General features: G+C 42.9%; 1 protein-coding gene across 5 annotated transcripts in view; it reads left to right on the plus strand.

Annotated features, from left to right (window-relative positions):
• GABRB3 (gamma-aminobutyric acid type A receptor subunit beta3) overlaps window positions 1–21059 on the plus strand; it is a 348038-nt gene that overhangs the window by 294485 nt on the left and 32494 nt on the right. For all 5 annotated transcript variants that reach the window (XM_021098613.2, XM_021098629.2, XM_021098607.2 and 2 more), the window contains 2 exons: window positions 15906–15988; window positions 19247–19384. In XM_021098613.2, coding sequence (XP_020954272.1) covers window positions 15906–15988; window positions 19247–19384 — 221 coding nt within the window. The remainder of the gene's footprint in view (window positions 1–15905; window positions 15989–19246; window positions 19385–21059) is intronic.

Below are 21059 nucleotides of genomic sequence, written 5' to 3' on the forward strand. Positions count from 1 at the left end.
TCATGTTGCTGTACAGCAGAAATTGGCACAACATTGTGAATCAACTATACTTCAGCAAAAAAGGAAAAAAAAGAAAGAAAAATGTGAGGGCCACCCTCCATCCTCCCCTTGTCCCCAAACCCTCCCACCCTCCTTTCCCTCTCTTTTCATTACTGTACTCCCTGGATCATGTAGGTGATATGAAAAACAGGGTTGGCCTGTGTTTGTAACTCCAATGATCCATTGTATCCTTTTGGTAAATGGGTTCCAGGGCCCTCCAGGAGGAGGTCCAGTGCAGCTGAGAACTTCGTGGGTCAGACTCCCCATGGAGGTTCATGGAGCACTGGAATTGTTGTCAGTCTCTTGCTGGTATTGCTGGTGACAGCCCGGCTCAATGGAGATTGCTTTCCTATTGGCTATTTCCCTAAAACACTAGTTGACTGGGCTCCTTTGGACCTTAAGGTTGGAGTCTTCTCACCCCTGGAGGCTGGGATTGGCCTTCACCCCGAGTGCCCTGCATTTGCCCACACGGTTAGGTCAGCCATCATTCAGTTCATCTGGGCTCCTTTCCCAGGCATGTCCCGCCATCACAGTACAAGACCAGTGGAGGTTTTTGCTTTATCAAGAGTAGATGAGGATCTCTGGCTGGGGATCAACTCTCCATGACGTAGTTTGTACATCACCTCTAGTTTATTCTGGGAAATCATGAATCCATTACTCTGATGACTCTGCAGAAGTGGTCCAAGCCTGCTCACAAAAATACTGGAGAGGGATCACATTTTCACAGAGATAGAAGGTTGTTTTCAATCATGAACTCTTGTTGTCAGTGAAACTTGGGTTAACACTAGCTTAAGCTTACCTGCCTAGGCTCTGCTGAGCCTCGTGTACACAAGCAAGTCACCTCCTAGTCTGCTCTGGATGGGACATGCATACCATCCTAAAATAAAACTTGGGCTCTTTGAAAAGTTCCTTTGGGCAGCCAAATATTTTCAGGAACTAGGAAGATCTTGGCTCCTTAAGAGGCTCATAAGTCTTGGTCCTGTTCCCATGACAGCTTTTCTATTTTCTTTGGTGCTAGGCTGAAGTTTTTGGCATCTGTCTCTCTCCTGTCTTCCCATTTTTGTTTTTCAAGTCATCTGATCACTGATGTCTTTGAATATCATACCTGCACCACTGAGGATACTTTAATGTGATTTTTTTCTTCAGGCCATGGATTTTGTGCCTTCGGATCTTTTTTTCTGATGCTAGGAATTGGTAATGGATTCACAAAATAGTATTTGATTTGCTGCAAAGACACCTGGGAGTCTGAGGTTGAATCATTGTCATCAAAACAACATAGCCATGTTGTGCCTGAGAAGCTGACAGCAACATTTGCTGGAAAATATCTTGTAAAGTTCCCACTTGCTGTTGAAAATTGCTAAATTGTTAAAATTGCCATTCCCGTTCTTAAAAGATTGAATGTAGTGTTGAAATCAACCTAGAACTTATTTCACAAAATTCAAGTTAAGTCATCTAATTGGTTTGGCTGACATTATTTCCCCAAAACTGTTAATTTTTTATTTTATTTCAAAACTTTTTTTTTTATGGCTGCACTGGTGGCATATGGAAGTTCCCAGGCTAGGGGTCGAATTGGAACTGCATCTGCCAGCCTACTCCACAGCAACGCCAGATCCAAGCTTCATCTGTGACAACACCACAGCTCACCACGACGTTGGATCCTTAACCCACTGAGCAGTGCCAGGGATTGAACCTGCATCCTTATAGATACTAGCTGGGTTCGATACCGCCGAGCCACAATGGGAACTCCTCAAAACAGTACTTTATAGGGTAGTTCTGGCCAAACATCCTTTTCCCCAGAAAAGATAAAAGCTTGCAGAATTAATAAGGCCCACATGATCTGAGTGGAGGTGTGTTTAATTCCCAAACTCTTGTTTTGTCACTTCCTCCCAAGTGCTTTTATAGAAGTAAAAAAGTATTGATAAGTTGCCTCCCAAAAGGGATTATGACAATTTTTATACCCATCAGTGATATATTACATACTAGCTTTGGGGTTGTGATGCCTGCATTGGACATCATCATTTTTCAGGCTACTGTAAATAATCTGTCTGTGTACTTCATCCCCTGAGGCTGGAGAAAATCTGCTGTCTCACTTGAACTTCAGGCTCATGAAATCCTCTCTTCCCCCCAGCCACATTCATGCTTTCTCTGTTTTTAAGGACTGTTTCTCACCTTCACTCTGACATCCTTCCTCACCTTCATTTGATACTACTGATCCTTTCATTGAAAACACAGAAACTTCTTCATCTTCCCAGTTATAAAGAGACCACCCCACATACCTGCTGCTCACTCCTCGCCTCTCCTCTCAGCATGGAAAGTGGGTCCCTGAGCACTTCAAGGGTCACCTTCCCCTGGCATCCTCTCTCTTCTGGAGGATGTGGTTTCTGCGATTCCAACCCGTCTTCTTTCGCTACTGCTCGCCTCTCTCCTCATGCTTCCGGTTATGCGAACCTTCCTTCTGCTCTTCAGAAATAATCAAGGACATCCCTGTTTTAGGGCCTTTGCCCAGGCTTTGTGCTGGATGTAATACATTGTTTCCAGATATTTATATTTTTAGCACCATGGTATGATTATACAATTGAAGACAGTTCACTCAGTCCTTCTTTGATCACCTGTTCCCTTGCTGTCACACCATCTGGACCCACTTATCCAGATCTGCCATGATCTTGTCATTTTATTGCATATCTTATTTATCAGCTCTGTTTCCATCCATGATTGTGGGTGGCCACCATGAGAATATAAATTCTCTGAGAAAAGAACCTCTTGTTTATTGTTACATTCCCCAAATCCAGAATAATGTTGGGTGGAAAACAAGGAAAAAGTATTGTATGAGGATTTGGTTTAAATTCCACTTCTTCTTCCTGTAGTACTTTATTCTCATGTTTTCTATTTAGATTCTTTTTTGCTTTTTGGCTGCACCCAGAGTGTGTGGAAGTTCCTGAGCCAGAGATTGAACCCATGCCACAGCAGTGACCCAAAACGCTGCAGTGACAATACCAGATTCTTAACCCAGTGTACCACAAGAGAACTCCATATTTTCTATTTAGATTCTTAATCCATCAGGATTCATCTTGGTGTATGATGTGAGGTAGCTGTCCAGTGTCTTTCTCCTCAAAGGGTTTGTTATTTATTCCAGTATTCACCAGTTTATTCTTCCACAGGATCTTAAGAATGATTTTTTTAAAATAAATTCCTAAAAATATGATTGGAGATGTTGGTTGGAATTATGCTCATCAGTATGACTTTGAGAAGAGCAAATGGTATACCACATTCAGCCTACATAACCATGGTACGTCTGTGTGCACACATGCCTTCACTCATGGCTTTTAGCAAAAGTTTTATCTGTTTCTTCATAGGCAACCACTCATTTCTTGATAAAATTATTCCCGTTTTTTATAAATGTGGTTCTGTTAGGAATGAGATCATTTTAATTATCTTCCTAGCTTTCATTGATATATGGGGAAACTATCGATCTGTTTGTTTGGGGCTGTCTTTGTGCATTCGTCTAATGTTATACCTAGCCTTGATGATGATTTTTTATTTTCATTTGTATTGGTTTCATTCTTATTTCTGTTTTCTGTTTTATTGCATTGATTTCTACTTCCAGGAAATGAAAAACAATAGGGGTAATATCTCCCAGTTTTTAATTATAATAGGAGTGCTTCCTGAGCCCCCTACCATGAAGGATGATTTGCATTTTCAGTTTAATGTAGTTGTTTTTTTAATTCCATTAAGTACATACATACATATATACTCTCAATTTCTGGGAACTGTCATGAGTTGAATAACAGATATGACCATGTTATGAAGTTTATATTCAGCAACTAATTATAAATCAGATTACTGACCCTAGATTGCATTTAATATATATCAGAAACAGAAATAGATTTTACGAATTCAGTCTCTCTTTATATGATTGCTTCCCTCTTTATGGCTGCACCCACAGCATATGAAAGTTCCCAGGCCAGGGATTAAATTTGAGCTGCAGCTGTGACCTACGCTGCAGCTCTGGAAATGCAAGATCCTTAACCCACTGTGGTGCTGGGCTAGAGATGGAATCCATGTCTCCATGGTGACCTGAGCTCCTGCCCTTGGATTCTTAGCCTACTGCACCATTGTAGAAACTCCTGTTTTCCTTTCTTAACCTTTAACTGTGATATAGTAATTTCCTACTATGATTTATCTTTGAATTTCTGAGATAAATCCTATTTAATCATGGTAGGCAATACTCTTAAGAAATTTCAATAATTTTCAAGATTGATATAAGAAGGAAATCTTGAAAATTCACATTTTCAAGGAAAAAAATCCCTTTATCTCCATGTTCTAATTCATTAGCATGCATGTATGCATTGCCTTCTAGAATATATTTTTACATTCCCTTCATTTATACTTCTGTTCGTTGGTGTCAGGAAATACTTGTTTTATAGATTTTTTGAGAGTTAGCCTTGGATTTTATATCATAATTTTGTGATTAATTTTTGAAATTAATTTCTTCTTTATCTTTATAAACATCCTCCTCACTTTTATCCTTTCACTGAGGAGTGATGTCAGCAAAATGATGGCAGACCAAGAAGCTCCAAGCACTTACTTCTCCACAAAAACATCAAAAACAAAACAAAACAAAACAAAACAAAAAAAACAAGCAGAAGCTGTCTGAACTAACTTTGTAGGAGCTCTGGAAAATAGTCCAAGGTTTATAGCAAACAACCAAATGACAAATAAAGTACAAGATATATGCAAAACAGTAGGAAGTTTGGGGGCATTTTCACCTGCCATTTCCCCAGCCCCTCCCTAGTGCAGGGGCAGTTTTGATGTTGAGCAAGTGGAAGCCCAGTCACCAATGTTCCCTTGGGCAGTGGAGTGAGCAGAGTGGACTTGATTTGCTTATTATGGTATACATATGTTCTAGACTGAAGAATACCTAAGAGACTAAAGCAAGGTGCTCAGCTCTATATTGCATAACTCAGAAAATGGACAGGAAAAGAAGCAGGTTATACTCCTAAAGGCTTCAACATGTCTACAAACCCATAGATATCTAGGGCAAGAAATTCTGGGTAGAAATAGAAAATAGACTTTCAGGGGCCGAAAGGGGAGGCTGGGGTGAGACTCTTTGGAAAATTAGATAATTCACAAAGCAGCCAGGTACACAGAAGAATATAGAAAGCTAAGCATATGCCCAGGCAAGACAGATGCTCAGAAAACTTCTGGGCAGACCTTGAGTTTTTACCTTGTCTGATCCCGTGCTTCAGAGCCAGCCTAGCTGAGTGGTGAAACAATTTGTGCCACTAGAAGACTGAGGGAGGTGGCTACTCTCGCTTCTTGTTTCTTTGTTTTCTTTTCCTTTTGGTGGGTGGGACACATTGTTTTTAGCTCCCAGCATTCAGAGAAATCTCTGTTAAAACATTAGCTGAACTGAGACCTTGTTGATTAACCTGATAAGGAATAGTCTTTTTTAAGTTTAGATGTATCTCAAAACAAATGGGCTGCTAAAGCCTTCCCCCAAAAAGACAGCAAACCATGGGAAAGGAAAAAAATCTGATTTCCAGATCTAAACAACATTATAATAATAAAATACCCAATTTTCAAGAAAAACAAAATCACAAGACATACAAAGAAATGGGAAAACAAGACCTATTCAAAAGATCAAAATTTATCAACAGAAACTGTTATTGAATAAGGCCAGACATTGGACTTAACTAGATGAAGACTTTAAATTGTCTGTCTTAACTACGCTCAAAGAGCTAAAGGAAAACATGGACGAAGAACTCAAGGAATTTGGGGAATGATATGTGATTAAAATGAACAAAATGAAATAAAGATAGAAATTAGAAAAGGGGGAACAACACAAATTCTGAAGCTGGAAAATACAATAACTGAAGTGGAAAATTCACTAGAGTGGTTCAGCAGCAGCTACGAACAGACAGAAGAATCCACAAATTTGAAGATAGGACAATTAAAATTATTGAGTCTGAGGAACAGAAAAACGAAGATTGAAACAAAGTAAACTGAGTCTTAGGGACTCATGAAAAACCATCGAAAGCACCAAAATACATATTATGAGAGTCCCAAGAGATGAGATAGGGGTGAGAGAGAGGCAGAGAGATTATTTGAAGAAATATTGGCCCAAACTCCCCCAAATTAATGAAAAATATGAACCCACAAATCCAAGAAGCTCAGTGAACTCCAAGTGGGAAAAAAACAGAGGCTCACATTAAGGCGTATAATCAATCTGTGAAGAGCCACAGACACAGAGAGACTCTTACCCATCACAGATGAAATAGCTTGTCACATAGAAGGGAGCCTCACAAAAGGTTATCAGCCTGTTTTATATGACACCTTGGAGGCCAGAAGGCAGTGGGAGGATTAAATATTTGATGGAAGACAGAACCTATCAAAAGAGAATTCTTTTGAAAATGAGGAGCAGATATAGGAGACAAACTAGTGGTTACCTGTGGGGAGGTGGAAGTGGGGAGGGCCAAGATAGGGGAAGAGGAGTATGAGGTACAAATTATTAGGAATAAAATAAGCTACAAGGATATATTGAATTGCATGGGGAATAGAACCCATATTTTATAATAACTATAAATTGACTATAACCTTTAAAAATTATGAATTACTATGTTGTACACTTGTAACTTATTGTGCAACGGCAATATTTCAATTATAATAATAGGAGCAATTCATAGGTTCCCAGATAAACAAAAGCGGAAGGTACACCTGAAACTATCACAATATTGTAAATCAACTATACCTAATAAAAAAGAAAAAAAAAAGGGGTGGAAAGGCCAAGCAAGGAGTTTTTCAAAAAGCTGAGGGACTTTATTGCAACTAGACCTGCCCCACAAGAAAGGCTAAAGGGGGTCTTTCAGATTGAAGTGAAAGGATGCTGGACAGTAACTTGAAGTTGTATCAAGATATAAAGATTTCCAGCAAAGGTGAATAGAGCCTTTAAGTATATACCCAAAAAAAAGCAGTGAATTCAGTACTTGCACACTAATGTTCATAGTAGCACACAAATACCAAAAAGATAGAAATGTCCATTAACACATGAAAGGATAACCAAATGTATACATTTATGCATCTATGTGTATATATATATTATATATGTGTACATATATGTAAAATATATATGTACACATATATAAATGAAAGGGAATATTATTCAGCCTTCAAAATGGTATGAAAATCTGATAACATGCTACACACGGTGGATGCACTTTGGAAACATTAAGTGATCTAAACTAGACACAAAAGAACAACTATGGTGTGATTGCACTTCAGTGAAATACCTAGTATCAGTAAGAATAGAAGTTACCAGGTTACCAGGCCCTGGTGGGGGAGGGGGGGAGAATGGGGAGTTTTTGTTTAATGAAAATAGTGTTTTTGTTTGGAATGATAAGTTCTGTATATGGATAGAGGTGATGGTTGCACAGCATTGTGAATGGAGTTAATGCCACTGACATATACACTTGTAAAATAGTGAAAAAAACTCAATTTCATGTTATTCCTATATGCCTATTTTACTCTAAAAAATTTTTTTTGGAGTTCCTGTTGTGGCTCAGTGGTTAACGAATCTGACTACGAACCATGAGGTTTCGGGTTCTATCCCTGGCCTTGCCAGTGGGTTAAGGATCTGGCTTTGCCGTGAGCTGTGGTGGAGGTCGCAGAGGCGGCTCAGATCTGGCATTGCTGTGGCTCTGGTGTAGGCCGGTGGCTACAGCTCCGATTCGACCCCTAGCCTGGGAACCTCCATATGCCGCAGGAGCAGCCCAAGAAATGGCAAAAAGACCAAAAAAAAAAAAAAAAAAAAAAAATTCTTCTTTATTATCTCATATTTAATTCTCTTTTGTTGACCTGAATACTCGGCTTTTGCTCCGTTTAATAAAGCTTAGTTTCATACCGATTTTTTGTCCTCTACCGATCATCTTTGCTGTGTTTTCAAAGCTTCATCTGTCTTCTTCATCCACACTTAGGAAGCTTTTATAAGTGGACCCTCTCCCTCCCACTCTGAAGATAGTCCCCAGGCTAGCAGCAACAACATCACCTGGAAAATTCAGAACTACAAACCTACCCCAGACCTTCTGCTCAGAATCTGCATTTTTCATTTGATTTTGTTTTTATTTTTGTTTTTGATTTGGGCTACTTGCAGCATGTGAAAGTTCCTGGGCCGGGGATCAAACCTGAGCCACAGTTGCCTGTGCCACAGCTGAGGCAACAGGAGATCATTAACCTACTGTGCCACAAGGGAACTTCCCCAGAATCTACATTTTAACAAGATTCCTCTGAGACTTATGTCCCTTTCAAAGTGCAGGAAGTCATTCATGCACTTAAGTGGTTTTTAGCTGTGTGAATTCTACCAACTCTGCATTTGGTACAAATCTGAGTTCAGCACCTGTGCTGGGATCCCTTGCATCTTTTCTCAGTTTTATATCATCTATCTATGCCTTCATCTCAGGCAGTTCTTTCCTCATATCTCCTTGTCCTTGTTTTCAAGAGAACTCATGCCTTTTGATGTCCAGACATACATCTGAATATTTCAACTCTCACTTTGTATGCTGGCATACTCTTCCTGGAGCACTTTGTTTTATTCCTACTGTTTATCCTTAGGTGGGTGGATTCATGGAGATGAAGTGATTTTCTAGAAAGACTTTGGATAGGATAGGGTGACCTTGGCCCTCTTCTGCCTCACATCTTGGCTGGAAACCTTAGCCCCTAGGACATAAATACAAGGATCAAGTTAATGTGCTCCATTTATTTTGCCTAATCGCTGTTTTTTTTAGGGTAGGTCTCCCCTCTGACTGCTGGTTAACCCAGGTGGCCATGAAGTGGGATGGATGCAGTGTATGGTATTTGAATAGTCCTGAATGACTCTTCCTCTCTGGCATACTTGCTCCCATACCCTGTGGATATCTGCCTCTAGCTGCAGTGGCTTTTCTTTGAGGCGAAGGGCTGTGTGCATTGGACTGTGTCCTGCAACCGCTTTCAACTAGCGAGTGTGTTCTCTAAAGCTGCAGTAGGAGAGAAGTGAATGAAAGAGAGGAAGAGAGGGAGAGGGGATAGAAGAGAGGGAGGGGAGGGAGACGAGGAGGAGGAGGGAGAGAGAAGGAGGGGAGCGGGGAGGAGCTGGGAGGCTACGTTAACAGACAGGACCAGTTCTTTCCTTCTGTTCAGCTCAACACTGTTTCTCACCCTTTCCAGTGGAACTTAGCACAGTGGCAATGATGATCTGTAATCTGTACTGTCTAATGCAGTAGTCCCCTGCTGTAGGGGCTACTGAGCACTTAAAATGTGGCTAGTGCAGCAGAGAAACTGAATTTTTAATTTTATCCCTCTCTCTCTTTTGGCCGCACTCACGGCATATGGCAGAGTCCTGGCTAGAGGTCGAATTTGAGCCACACCTGGGAACTACGCCCCAGCTGCAGCAACACTGTATCTGTAACCCCCTGCACCACAGCAGCTACTCGTTAATTTTATCTAATTTTAATTAATTTAAAACTTAAATGCAAATAGGCACATGTGGCCAGTGGCTACCTTTCTAGATGGAAAGCCCTCCCCTTCACCCCCAGCCACCCAAGTGCTATCATTAGATCCAGGTGATCAGAAAGACTAAGAGTACTTTTTTGATTCTTTCAGTATGTTTCCTCCTTTCCTCTTGAGTTGAACCTATGGGGTTTTCCTTGAAACTCTCTCAGTCACCCACCTGGACAGTTCTGTTCCTGGCAGGAGCTCGGGGGTCTGGCACATACTTTTCTTTTTGTTTTGGTTTTCATCATTGCTGCTCTTTCTTTGGGCCTTTGCATTGCTTTATCACCATATGGTTTAAAAAATCAGGAGGTGGCCTGTCTGTCTCATTTGCCTTACATGACTATTCATTTCACTAAGATTGATGTCCCTACAGTGAAAGTGGATTTATGCTGAAATCCAGGAGTAAATGGGCCCATTGTAGGAAAATGCTGTTGATTCAGGGCTTCGCTGTCTTAGGGCACTCCTGAGAAGTACTAGGTTGTTATTCTATTTATTTGCAAGATAATTTGTGTTTTTCTTTATGTGTAGTTACTTGTGTTGACTGTTGTATCTGTTATGTTGCCACCACGTGGCTGAATAACAAATAGCTAGGAAGCCTCAATGTCAGGTGATAATAAGCATGCATTGCTTATGTAGCTGGGTGATTAATGAGCATCTTTGCTGATTCTGGCTGGTTCACCTGCAGGCCCAGGGATGGATGGTCTCTGCCCTCTTTGTCCATCCTCCTTCTCCTAGGACCAGCACACTTATCCGAGCGTGTTTTTCTCACAGCAAAGGTAGAAGCTAAAGGAGACCAGAAACACAGAATGCCTCTGGGGGGCTAAGCTTGGGACCAACACACTGTCAGTCCACATGTTCTGGTCAGACAAAGCAAGGCACAGAATGGACCCATGTCCATGAGGGACGGATGGCTCCTCTTAAGTGAGAAGAGTTGCAAAATGACATGGCAGAGAGAGTGGGTACTGGGAAGGGTGAGGGAGTGGGGCTGCCAACACAGTTAACTTATTACAGCGATTTTCCCAGCAGCATCCTCAATGAGTCTGCATGGCAAAGGCCTTTGGACATTTCTGCAAATGTGTCCTCTTACATTTTTGTAAAATAAAGTACAAATTGGGGCACCTTAAATGTTGGCTTATGTTCTGTGCCTTCTCAGCCTTGCATCCTAAGCACTTGCTTTAGAAGGATGCTCAGTCGGTCTGAATCATTTGATTAGGTCCTTAATCCTAGCATCGGAATTTCTATTCTTAGAAAAAATGATAGAGGCTTCTGCTGCCCGGTGCACCTGGAATGAAGCCAGGCATGCAGATGAGTAACAGTTACCAGGGAGCAGTGGCAGAGAGCTAAGTGGTTACCTATAAAGTGGGAGGTGGGGAGGTGGGGGTGGGATGAGGAGGGCCTGCTGTCCCACAGGCATAGATGAAAGCCATTGCTCAGACTTCTCAGACACCTGGGCATGCCTAGTGCAAGGCAGAAGTCCCATAGGAGGTGATCAAAGGACTAGGACTCTATGATCTCATGGCCATGGATGTTGCAACATCGGCCTGCCAAGGATTTATTCTGCAGCAGAAGGATGCACAGAGACCACTAGGCTCTCAGCACATGGATTGTCATCCAAGCATCTTGGCCAATGAGCCTAGGGCAGCTCTCAGAGGGTCAGTAAACATGCAAGGCCAGAGCTCCCGCTGGGAGTGCTTGTGAGAGGGCAGGTGCCCCTCTGGCTCTTAGATGTGGGGGATTAAAACCCAGAAGGATCAGATCAAGCTACCTCTTTTTCTTCCCAAATTTGGCTTGAGTTCCAAACTTTTGTTCTGCCTGGTTCCCATCTCTTCAAAGTTATTTTTGTTCCTTGAGTATTTAGGGGCCACTTGCCATGAGCATGTCGTGCCTTTCTAGGCTCTGATGGCTGTGGACAAGGGTCCCAGCCCTGCTCCAGGCTCACCTGAGGACACACAAGGTACCTGCAATTCAGCAAATAGAAGACACTCCAACTATTGATGGTTCTAAGTGAAATGACATGGAAGCAGAGGTAGTGAGAAGAGAGACAGCTGGGGCTGAGATACTTCAGTCCTGGAAGGTTCTGAGAGAACTAGTCAAGGACATTTTAACCTTTGTTCTCCTTGGTGTTAACATGAATCTAAAATATTCATACAAGTGGGGAAGAGGTTGTATGCGTTGTCCTATGATTCACTAAGTGTGGGTCCTAGGTTCCACTCAAAGACCCCCCCTTCCCAGCAAGGGCAGGAGCACTTACTTGTACCTCAGGTGACAAGCAGACATTTCAGGCAAGTGTACATGGTGGTAAATGTGTCTTGACTAGCCACGGGCGATGTTTCCACTCTGGCCTTTCCAGGCAGTCTGTGGAGAAATCTGTGTTTGTGCAATGATACAAAGCATTTGCATCTGCCCTTATTCTTTTTTAATTGGTGGGAATTTAAAAATGGAAGTGCTAGAGTTCCTTGGTGGCTCAGCGGGTTAAGAATCTAGTGGTGTCACCACTGTGGCTCTGGTTATTGCTATGGTGCAGGGTCAGTCCCTGGCCTGGGAACTTCCACATTCCATGGGTGTGGCCAAGAAATTAAAAAAATAAAAAATGCAGGAGTTCATGTTGTGGCACAGTGGGTTAAGACTCTGACTTCAGTAGCTCAGGTTGCTGCATAAGTACCAGTTTGATCCCTGGCCCCAGTGCAATGGGTTAAAGGATCCAGCATTGCCACAGCTGTGGCTTGGATTCAGTCCCCCACCTGGGAACTTCTATATGCTGCTGGTGCAGGCATAAAATTAAAATAAATAAATGAAAATAAATAAATGAATGAAGGAAGGAAGTGCTGATACCAAAGTACATCTCAAAAGTTTGATATAATTGAGACAAAGAAAGAGCCCTTTGATGTGCTCATGGCTGTTCTTTCCTGGAGTGGTTTCCAGGTGGTGTCCAAAGAGGTCAGGTGTCTCCAAATAGGATTTTAAACTTGTGAGGATAATGCTCCCCTTATAAGCCACAATTTATGCCTTGAATCTTCATACTTTCAACTGTTATGTTTAGGGATGTATCACTTGCAATAGCAGGACTACCTGCTAACCTTGACCCTGTTTCACAGTGGGTGAAATATCACTACTGTTACAGTAAGTGTAGCTTTACAATATTTATTTTCTCCCTTTACATATTACATTTCCAACTTGTCATACATATGAGATATATGTTTATGACCTATCAAAGTGTGTGTATATATATATAAACCTATCTCTCTACCATATTTGCTCTTCTTTGAAAATGAGAACCTTATTCCCTGGGTAAGCTTTTAAAAGTTGAATATATTTTGGAGTTCTTTGGTGGGGTAGTGGGTTATAAACCTGGCGTTGTCACTGCTATGGCTCAGGTTCGATCCCTGACCCAGGAACTCCTGCATGCCATGGGCATGGCCAAAAAAAACCAACCAAACAAACAAAAAGTAATCTCAATTATTGAATCTCTTCAAGTGAATAGGTACTAAAATTTGTAGGAAAATATAAAAACTTGAACATTTCTGGTAGAGCTCTTTTTCTCCTCTTCACGAAATTTGTAATTTTAGTAGAACTTCATGCTAATTTTGTGATATGGGCCTCTTGTATGGATGTCAGGTTGACAAGCTGCCATAAAACATGCCAGAATTTCAAAGTGTGAGGTTGGCTCTTTGGTTGGCTAGGAAGTCAGATACTGTAGAAAAATATACCAAAGAGCCATGTGTTGACTTTGGCCAGAATGTAATCTACCTTGGAATGAACATTAGAAGTGTTATGGCTTTTGGGAAGGACACACTTTCACCACTGGTGTGGATCTTATATGTCTGCATGGCACTCATGTGCTATTTGGCATTGACCTGTGATTGCCAAATAGGTTGACATTTTCCCCCACTGTTCTTCTGAGCCACTGAAAAGTAGAACTTTCCTCAACTTGCTGCTTCACCCAGTGCTTTACTCCTATTTCATTATCACCTGCATTTAGGTTAAATGGAATGAGCCCAACATAGTTGGCACATGCCTGATGTTTGCCAGGTGTTTTGGTTAAGATCTGCTGTTAGGGAATATGCTCCTATTGCCTAAAGGTGGTAGGTTTGTTGTAAATATTCACAAGGAAGACTCTCCAGAGAAAGCTGAAGCCTTTGTGAAAGGTGGAGCCTAAATTGTTGTTGTGAGTTCAAGGTAACTCTCTGAATCTCAGGAGGAGACATTCTTACTTCTTCATTCTTTGTTTGTTTGTTTTTTAGGGCTGTACCCATGGCATATGGAGTTTCCCAGGGTAGGGGCCGAATCAGAGCTACAGCTGCCAGCCTACACCACAGCCAAATCAATGCAGGATCTGAGCCATGTCTTCAACCTACACCATAGGTCATGGCAATACCAGATCCCTGACCTACTGAGCGAGGCCAGGGATCAAACCTGCATCCTCATGGATACTAGTCGGATTTGAGTCCATTGTGCCACGATGGGAATTCCTACATCTTCATTTTTATGATCCACTAATGAATGAGCACAGCCTGGTCTACCATTTGCACAGCTTCCACACTAGTTCTGAGATGCTTCTCCCTGTGATGCATGGCACTTATCTTGCAAGGTGTGTGCTGCGGCCCAGCCTTGGTACTGATATCTCCTCAACCATTGACTCTGTGCATTTTCTCCACCTCTGATATGCTTTATCCTGCCTCACTTTCCAGTTTGAAAATGGCATCACAAACCTCTCATTCGTGAACTTGCAAGTTTAGCTCCATTCTCATCATGAATTCATTTGAGAAGAGAAACCCTTGAGCTCCATTCTCCCTTTCAACTCAGGACACATTGTAGATTCTTGAGCAGCTGATGGTTGGCTGTCCATGAATCAGTGACTCACCCTGTTACTGAACCACTTGGGTCCACTTGCCCTCATGCATTAAAGCCAATCTACTGACATAGGGTTGTGGGGAAGGAAAGCGCAGCGTTTATTGCAGGTGCCAAGCAAGGAGTCCAAGTAACTGGTGCTTAAAAGGCCCAAACTCTTAGAAGGCTGTCAGGGAAAAGTATGTAAAGACAGGGTGAGGAAGGGGGTTGTGGGGTGTTTGATCAGTTCCTGGGCATTTTTCTGATTGGTTGGTGGTGAGGGCATTGGGAGTCAACATCATCAATTGGTGATAGTTCCAACTAGTCTGGGGTCTGTGTGCTGGTAGGCAGCCTTCAGTTAACTTCTTTTACCTGGTAGGGGTTTCAGTATCTGCAGAACAGCTCACAGAACATAGCTCAGGGCTCAGGATAATATCTCCGGCCCTTGAGGAGAAACTAAAGGTTCTTGACTTTGTTGAACGGCTAAACTACTATTATTTTGACTTGCTTGACTGTTTTCCTTTCTTTCTGCATTTTCTCATTTCTCTAATTAAATTTACTCTTTGGGAAGGCTTAGGAGGCTAAAGTTTTCCTATAGCCAAGAGACAGATGGAGAATATAGCGGGGGCTGGGGGGATCAGGTCCAGGAAGACCCCCTTGTTTACAACGCCAGTCTGGATAGCTGTGACTGTGACTGTGCAGAAGGAGTAGAATTTAGGAAAAGCAGGTGTTAAACGTGATGGCCTAATCATTGCATTTTCATCAGAGGCTTTGGGAATATTGGTTTCCCTTAAAATGAGGCTTTAGGCAGAGTAGGAAATGAACTTGACGTTTCTGGAAGTGGTTTATCTCAGTATACGATGCGGTAGAGGCTTAACTGTCCTTGGGCCATGATATAAATTCTTTTCATGGCTGCAGCTGACCCCAAGGGAAGCTAACCCATTCAATTTTGGTTCATAATCGATAAAGTAGAAGCCAAATATTCTCTTTGAGAAGATAGATGATCTTGTGGTGAAAAGCCCTGGAGCATTAGCCCAACAGACAGCAGTCCCAGAATAGGATCAAGTAGAAACTTGGCTCAGAGCTCCAAAGTGTAGCCTGTGGATTAGTAGCTACCTGAATGCTTCATATTGAAAGTCAAAGGATTCACTTTTAATCTAATCAATGCTGTTACTGCAGCTAAGTTTTCTCTGTGCTAGAAAGGATAGAGAATCACTAGACAAGGAAGCAGAATAAAATCTGAAGATAAGAGCTTCCTAAGGAGCCCCCTTCTCTGACCTTGAGAGGCCAGCAAGATTCTATGAATAATTTTATAGGATTTGAAGTTCTTGTGTTGCTTTTTTGGAGAAAGCTGGCCTATAGTATGATGGAAACTTATCTATCATGAAATATGTTTAATCAGATGTGCTTTGGGAAGGGGTCCTACCTGAGGGTTACTCAGTGTTTATCTCAAGGCAGTTTTTCTGCTCTTTTTCTCATTTCACCTGTAATATATGCCCTCACTCTGTGTGTTTCAGAATCACCACGACTGCAGCATGCATGATGGACCTGAGAAGATATCCCTTGGACGAGCAGAACTGCACTCTGGAGATTGAAAGCTGTGTGTATCTGTATTTCTTGTTCATACACTTTGTGTTTTAGGCCTTCTTATCATTATTTGACAAGGCATGTGTAATTTTCTCATTGTAGTTTTTAACTATCTTCAAGATAAGAGGTTTAATCCTCCACTCCACAAATTTCACTTCCATGACAGAGGGTGAGAGAGAAAGAGAGAGAGATAGAGACAGAAAGATGGAGAGGGGCAGAGCCAGAGAGAGACAGAGTGATAGGAGAGGCAGATAGAGAGACAGAGCCAGAGAGAGGCAGAGACAGAGAGAGGCAGAAACAGAGAGAGACAGAGGCTCCGTATAAAAGAGTTCTCCACTCTAATCTGACTAAGAGAGTCTGTTTGCTGTGCTGAAATAAAAGAAGACAGACTGAGTTCTCTGATGGCTTAGCAGGTTAAGGATCTGGCATTGTCATTGCTGTGGCTCAGGTTTCATCCCAGGAACTTTTGTATGCCATTGGACACAGCCAAAAAAATTTTTTTAATAAAAATAAAAAAATAAAAGAAAATAGATGCTTCCCCATCTCAGTCCTTTCAGTGAGAAGAGAGTGAACACTGAGGTGGTTTCTCACGAAGGGCTTTGTCACGCACCAGTGGCTGTGCTTCTGGGACCCCATGCAGTTGGAGTAAAATTCATTTCCCATCAGGAGCTCAGCTTTACCAGCAAGCTATTTCTGCATCCTGGCAATTTTATTCAATTGGAATAGTACTCAGATGCTGTATTGATCATTCAAGGTTGAGTGGTACATCTCAGTGAGGGGTGAGAACTGTAGCCACACGTCCTACCTGCTTCCTAGACCACATCCCCCAGCCTATCTGGATGTGGCCAGCTGTAGATTCATTTATCATTAATCTCCATTGGATTTAGGCTTGCCTGTATTTCTACTGATTTTTTTTTTTCTGGATACGCACAACTGACTTTGCAGTACATTTAATGCATTTAAAGTGAGAAGCGAAGGCCTTGGTGAGTCAAATTCTGGGAAGCCTCGCTGAGCACAGGCCTGTGTTTAGACCCCTGGATGATGCTGGCCTCACTCTGCCCCTTGTTTCCATAAGACATCACTGCCATGTTTTCTGAGAGCTGTGTTTTCAGAAGATGAGGGACCTGAGATCACATCGAGTGATGTCCGGGGGAAACATCTGAGGACATTCAGCATAAAGGACAAAGGACTCAGGGCAAAGATGATGGTTTCCCAGTAGCTGAAGAGCTGCATTAGGAAGTTAAATAGATTCTGTATGGCCAGAGAGCAGAGCGCCAATGAGTTGATGAATGTTTCAGGATGGCAAATTTGGTACCTAAATGAGGAAGCAGCTCCTATTCCAGCTATGATCACAGAGTGAGTGGACTTGGAGTATGTAGATTCTGTTACTGTGATATTTGACTCGGAGCAGAGAATGGGCAGGAAGATTGTCTGTCAAAGAGATTCCTTCAGGCTGCTGCGGTGTGAGGTCCTGCCCCCTCACAGAATTCATGATTCAGGCATTTGAATGGTAGAGGGATTCTCCTAGTGTGCTGGTGACTTGAACAATATGTGCAAAAGGTTGCATTAAAGTCAAGATGCAAACATATGGAAGAATGAATCACTTGAAGATATGAATGTCCCCTCAGGGGGCATCTGAGCCCTAGGCACAGCAGGCTGGTCTGAGCCACAGCCAGAAGGCTGGGCTGGGTGGGAGATGGCGGGGTTGGATGTACTTAACAATGGGCATAGGGCTAGTCCTCTGGGTTCTTGGAGTCTTTGTAGGGACTTTGGACTTGCTTTGCATTGGGAAAACATTTGAGGGTTTTTGTTTTGTTTTGCCTTTTTTTGTTTTGTTTTGTTTTGTTTTTGCTTTTTAGGGCTGTACCCGCCACATATGGAAGTTCCCAGGCTAGGGATTGAATGGAATCTACAGCTGCCGGCCTACACCACAGCCAAAGCAAGGCAGGATCTGAGGTATGTCTGTGACCTATACCACAGCTCATGGTAACCCTGGACACTTAACCCACTAAGTGGGTCCAGGGATCAAATCCACATCCTCATGGATGCTAATTGGATTAGTTTCTGCTGAACCATGAAGGGAACTCCAACATTTGAGGGTTTTTAAGCAGAAAAGTGGCTCAGTAAGATGCATGTTAAGATTATTAATGGTCGCCGTGGCCATTGGGTGAGAATGGAGTGAGGGAAGTGAGAAGGGGTGGGTAGAGACAGAGGGTGCGACCATGTGATCCAGGAAGGGAAAAGGACAGATGCAGCCAGGGAGAGGGCAGAAACTGTGGTGGGCACTCATAACCACAGCTTTGGTCTGTTTGTCTTATGTCAAATATTTAGTGTCTGCCTTTAGTCGTAATGTATGTTCAAATCAATCAGTCCATTGTAGTCAGGTTATTTTTCTGCTTTACCACTTAAAGTTGACCCGATTCTTTAGAAGACTCCTGGGTGATACAAATAACATCAGATGCTATATCTAGTCATTCTCAAGAAGCATTGATTGATTACTGAGTGAGCATGAGACCATGCTGAGAGCCAGCTTGGGAGCTATCATGTGGCAAATGACCACTGCTCTTTCTGCTGGGACCACTGTGGAATCTCTATGGACCAAGAGTGTCCTGGCAAAAGACATTTCCAAGGATGGCAAAGCTCATGGCCAGAAACACCTCATGAAACCATCCAAAAGTGCCTGATGTTATCAAATGTTGATTGATCAAATTCACCGTCAGTTTTTAACTTTTTAGCTTTTAAGAGAGTTGCCTTTCCAGGATTCTTCATACTTGAGATATTTTTTCTTACAACCATTTTATTCAGTGCTATAGATATGTGGGGTTTTTTTGACCACACCTGAGGCGTGCAGAAATTTCTGGGCCAGGGATTGAACCCTTGCCACAGCAGCCACTCTAGCCACAACAGTGACAATGCCAGATCCTTAACATGCTGAGCCATGAGGGATCTCCACTATAGATATATTTTTAATTCATTTTTACGTAAAGTCCAGGCCAGCCCTACAACTAGGTTTTGCAGCAGAACTCTGGTCAGAGCGCTCTGTCTCCCCACTTTCTCTGCTTTTCAACCCCAGCCTAGTCCACATCAACACCAGAAGTTAACACAAGAATGTCCTAAAGTTAGTTCTTTGATGACACTTCTTATAGGTAAGCATGTCAAATACATCTGCTTCAAATAGGGGCAAGCTGTTACCTCCATTTTATGAGTAATGGTTGATTTAGACAAAAAGCTGCTTCCTTTCTGCCATGACCATGCTTCTCTCTCACGGCAGATGGCTACACCACGGACGACATTGAATTTTACTGGCGTGGTGGTGACAAGGCTGTTACCGGAGTGGAAAGGATTGAGCTTCCACAGTTCTCCATTGTGGAGCATCGTCTGGTCTCCAGAAATGTTGTCTTTGCCACAGGTGAGTCCTGCATCCACTTATGCCCCCTGAAGGGACACTGGCTGCCTGGGCCAAGATGCTGTCATTGGGAAACACCCTGCTGCTGACTCACAGTGCTGGGTCATCCAAAAATGGACCATCATCAATGATTTATCACCTTCTGTACCCCTTGTCTCTCTATCTCAAGGGGATGGAAAAACTTAGATGGGTGGGAAGCAGCTCCTGACCAGGAGATGTTCTCTGTGCTGGGTATCAAGAAAGTAAAAGACAGAGAGTGAAACGAAATAACCCTTGTTTGGTAACAACAGATTCATTCTTAGCAGATCAGAGGCCTTGGAGGCAGGAAAAAAGGGAAGGAAGGAATACCTGAGGGAGCAGGTGCTGTTCTCTCAAAAGTAAGAGATCTTCTCCCTCTTCTGGTCTGGTGTTCAGCCCTGGGCTAGGACCTCATACACCTGCTGTTGGTGATGCCTCTTCAGACACAGTCATCTGCTCCTGATATCATCTGTTAGACTGCCCTGGCCTGGTTTCATTGTCATCTTTGTTTCAACTGTCCAAAGACTGAGGAGGTATCTTCTCTCCTGTCTGGTCTTGCTGAGGTTTTATTACATTCCAGCCACATCTCTCACAACAGGCAGTGCTTTCTGGTGTTCTTACTGAATGCTGTGCTGTAGCTGAGATAATGAGCAACAGTGCTTCATAAACTGTAAGGTATGATAAAGACTGCAAATTCTCGGTTGTAATGCTCAGTAAGGGCAGAGCTGGGATCTCTCATCTCAGCTTCCTCCTGTTGATGTAGCATAAACCGTGATGAAGGGGTAGGAATAAGTCCTGTCCTGGCTGGACATTTACAAAGCCCATGGGCCTGCATTGTCCACCTATTGCTTCTAGTTTGCATGCCCCTGACCCTCAGCCACCTGCCTTCTTTCACCTGGACACCTTCAACTCATTCTTTAGCTTCATCAAGATGTTGCTTCCTATGGGAGGGCTTTTGCCCCTGCTTTGCCCAGGCATGCCTGCCTGGCCACGTTAGGAGGCAGCTCTGCATTTCTGTAGTGCTGCAGTGACTGCCGCTGGACAACCAGGCACCTCTTGAGTCCGCAAGGATGCACCTCCCATGGTAAGAAACTGTTTTGGTCATGGTCTTGGCTGCCCCTGTCCCTGCCCCTCCCCTTTGGATGCCTGTCACACCCCAGGAATGTGGCAGCCCTCCCTGGACCAGCTTCCCTCCTCTCTACCTCAGCTTCTAGAGCCAAGTGATACACTGATAGAGACAGGAGCCTGAAGTTTGAAGTTCCAGCCTCATACGGTGCCAGCATTTCTGGGTTGCAAGATATCTTGCAACAGTGCCTGCAGGCTCTGTCTACGCTCAGAGGCACAGAGGTGCTCACCATGGGTGGGTGGTGAGGCCAGAAGGCACATGGGCTGATCATTAAGGAATAGTTTTCACAACTAAGAAAACTGCCCCGTGCTATGTTGAAGAAAAGGAGTCATTGCTTTGAAAACTAGAATTCAAACTGTTCTGCTCTCCAAGTGATGTGAGCAAAGGTCTGCTCACAACTCGGGGCTTGTCTTCTCTCAGGGCAGAAGTGCTTTTGTCTAGAAGATGCTGCCTGGAGGACTTTTGTTTGCATTTTCATGCAGCCTCATCAGAATGCCCGATTAGGAGGGTGCAGTGCTTCTGTGGGAAGCTGCA

The sequence above is a fragment of the Sus scrofa genome, chromosome 1 (assembly GCF_054392235.1).
Source record: "Sus scrofa isolate SSC_HxYL_T2T_F1_AM1 chromosome 1, Sscrofa_HxYL_maternal_Yorkshire_Landrace_v2.0, whole genome shotgun sequence".
NCBI classification, from domain to species: domain Eukaryota; kingdom Metazoa; phylum Chordata; class Mammalia; order Artiodactyla; family Suidae; genus Sus; species Sus scrofa.